A 2,852-nucleotide genomic window follows, 5' to 3' on the forward strand; every position below is an offset into this window, starting at 1 on the left:
ATGATAATAATACCCCCACCAGCTGGCAACTCAGGTTTCATCCCCCCTTTCACGACTGTAGACACTAATGACCCTTTGGAAAAGGACTTTACACTTCACGAAATAAAACAAGCACTAAACTCATGTCCCACACACTCTACACCAGGACCTGACAAGATAAATTACCAGGCCATAAGGAACCTGGGAGAAAAAGCACTTCTCCGGCTGCTTGAAGCTTACAACGACATATGGAGAAGTGGTGACATTCCAAAGGAGTGGAAAGTGTCTGAAATAAAACCACTACTAAAACCAGGGAAACCACCCACCTGTTTACAATCATTTCGCCCAATTGCGCTTGCCAGCTGCTTGGGGAAGCTGCTGGACAAGATGGTTCATGCACGACTTGAGTGGCACCTGGAACACAACCAAAAGTACCCAGAAAGCATGACGGGTTTTAGAAAAAATAGAAGCACGTTGGACTCAGTGATGGACCTCGTCACAACAGTGCAACATGAAAGATCACTGGGTAACATCACAGCGGCAATCTTCCTTGATATAAAAAACGCTTTTAACATGGTCACTGACAGCGCTATCCTCTCAGCGGCCACTGCTACTGGTGTCCGGGGGCGGATGTACAATTACATTAAAAGCTACATTGAAAACAGAAGCATATACATCAACACCCCCGATGGTGCCAGCAGCCTGCACGATGTTCACAGGGGTGTGCCGCAAGGGGGCATCCTAAGCCCAACATTATTCAACATGACACTAATAACACTCCCATCACAACTTGACAAGCGTATCCGGCTCTCCGCATTTGCTGACGATGTATGCGTATGGACTGCACATACCTGCGTGTCCGTAATTTCGCGCCGGCTCCAGTCGGCTATGTGTACGACAGAGCATCATCTAAAGCAGCGGGGCCTGGAAATATCGCAAGAAAAAACTGTCTTGTTACCATTTACAAGGAAACTCTTTACAAAAGACCGTGTCTTCATAGACAAGAAACCCATACAGATAGTCCCATCTCACACATTCCTGGGTGTGAAAATAGACCGTTTCCTCACATGGGGACCGGAAATTGAGAATATAAAGCGAAAAACAGCACCATATAGCAATGTCCTTCGCACACTGGCCGGACCCAAATGGGGCCCATCCGCACGGATACTGAAACAGATACACGAGGCACTCGTCGTATCCAACATACGCTACAGCCTTCCCCAACTTAAAGGGGCATCACAAAAAAATTTAACAAAGTTGGATCGTATCTATGCAGCAGGGCTACGCACCATCCTCGGAGTGCCACAGGCTACATCACTCCATGGCACAATTGAAGAACACGGAGGGCCCACTCTCTCAGCATTACAAACAGCTGAGATAATGAAACTGCACTTGCGACATAAGGCCAGACACGTTGACCACCCACTTGGCCGAATCCACACTGACCGCCCTGGATCTCATCTGGGAAGGGCCATACAGGAGCTTCAAAAACACATTCCCAAAAACTACAAACAAGCCGCGGCTAACAACATCCCGCCATGGCTGCTCGTTAGACCACACACACAAACAACCATACCTGGTATAAAGAAAAAACCGGATACGTCCAATCTAGTCATCAGACAGTTTGCCCTGGAACACCTGGAGGAGGTCAGCAGCCACGCCAGGGTCATTTACAGCGACGGGTCCACGGCGAAGGCGTCTTCCACAGCAGCAGTCTACATCCCTGAAAAGGAGCACGAAATTAAACACCGGCTCAGTCACAAAACGTCATCCACGGCAACTGAGTTGCGTGCCATTTTCACGGCACTCGAATACATACAAACTACAGAACCAAGAAACTGGGCTGTTTTCACCGACTCTAAGCCTGCCATAATGGCCATCGCAAACCCCAAAGAAAACAACACACTGGTCAGCGACATCCTGACCACTCACACACAGTTACGCAATAAGGGCCACGCCATATCCATCCACTGGATACCAGGGCACTGCGACATCCCAGGAAACGAACGAGCAGACAAAGCGGCTAAAGCAGCTCACACGCTAACAGAGATACCACCAATTCCACTGACAAAACATGACGCTGCAGTAATAGCGAGAACAGCAGCGAACGAAGTAATGCTAAAGGAAATGAGAAATACAAGCACAAGAGACAAAAGGCTCCAAAGACTGGACAAACATGGGACGCACACAGGACACAAAAACATGCATAGAAAAGATGCGACTCTCCTACACAGGCTCCGCCTTGGAGTGGCATACACAAAGGCGCAAAACTTCAAACTTGGGAGAACAACCAGCCCATTGTGCACAACGTGCGGGGAACCGGAAGACGTGTCACACATTTTTTTAAACTGCCTAAAATACGACTCACAAAGACAAGACTTGCAGCAATCGCTGTCCAAACTTGATGATCACCCTCTAACACTACGCAAAATACTAGGCTCTTGGCCCACACATAAGCAAAATGTTACAGCGGCCAAGGCAGCGCTAAAGTACCTGGCCGACTGCCAACTGCACGACCTCTAATCACATTCGATATCGGACAACTGCGAATAGCAAGCAGCCACATCAAAAGCACAATCACCGACACCAAATAACGAAACTGACATACTAATAAAGTGGAAACCAGACTCACATGGACATACTGCAAGCATCCCTGGGCCAACTTCAATAAAGCGCTCTGCGACCACGTTTACGCGCCTCCCACCATCGATTATTCTTTTTTTTCTTATTTTTTTTCTTTTTTTTAATTTTTTTTCATTTTTTTTAATTTTGTTTTTTGTTTGTTTTTTTATATAGAGTAGCAAGCCAGCTCAGGCTAGGCTGACATCTCTCACCTCATACAAAAAAAAAGGAGTCTAAACCGCCTGTGTGTC

At 47.2% G+C, this 2,852-nt stretch overlaps 1 protein-coding gene across 1 annotated transcript; it reads left to right on the plus strand.

The window, feature by feature from the left end:
- On the plus strand, window positions 1-2,502 carry LOC135389293 (uncharacterized). Its single transcript, XM_064619359.1, has one exon. It carries the CDS (start codon window positions 1-3, stop codon window positions 2,500-2,502), a length of 2,502 nt encoding a protein of 833 aa, XP_064475429.1.
- The last annotated feature ends 350 nt before the right edge of the window (window positions 2,503-2,852 follow it).

This window comes from Ornithodoros turicata, chromosome 1, assembly GCF_037126465.1.
Source record: "Ornithodoros turicata isolate Travis chromosome 1, ASM3712646v1, whole genome shotgun sequence".
Lineage (NCBI taxonomy): Eukaryota > Metazoa > Arthropoda > Arachnida > Ixodida > Argasidae > Ornithodoros > Ornithodoros turicata.

Coding starts and splice junctions, on each gene's coding strand:
- LOC135389293 (XM_064619359.1), top strand. CDS start 1: ATGATAATAATACCCCCACCAGCTGGCAACTCAGGTTTCATCCCCCCT.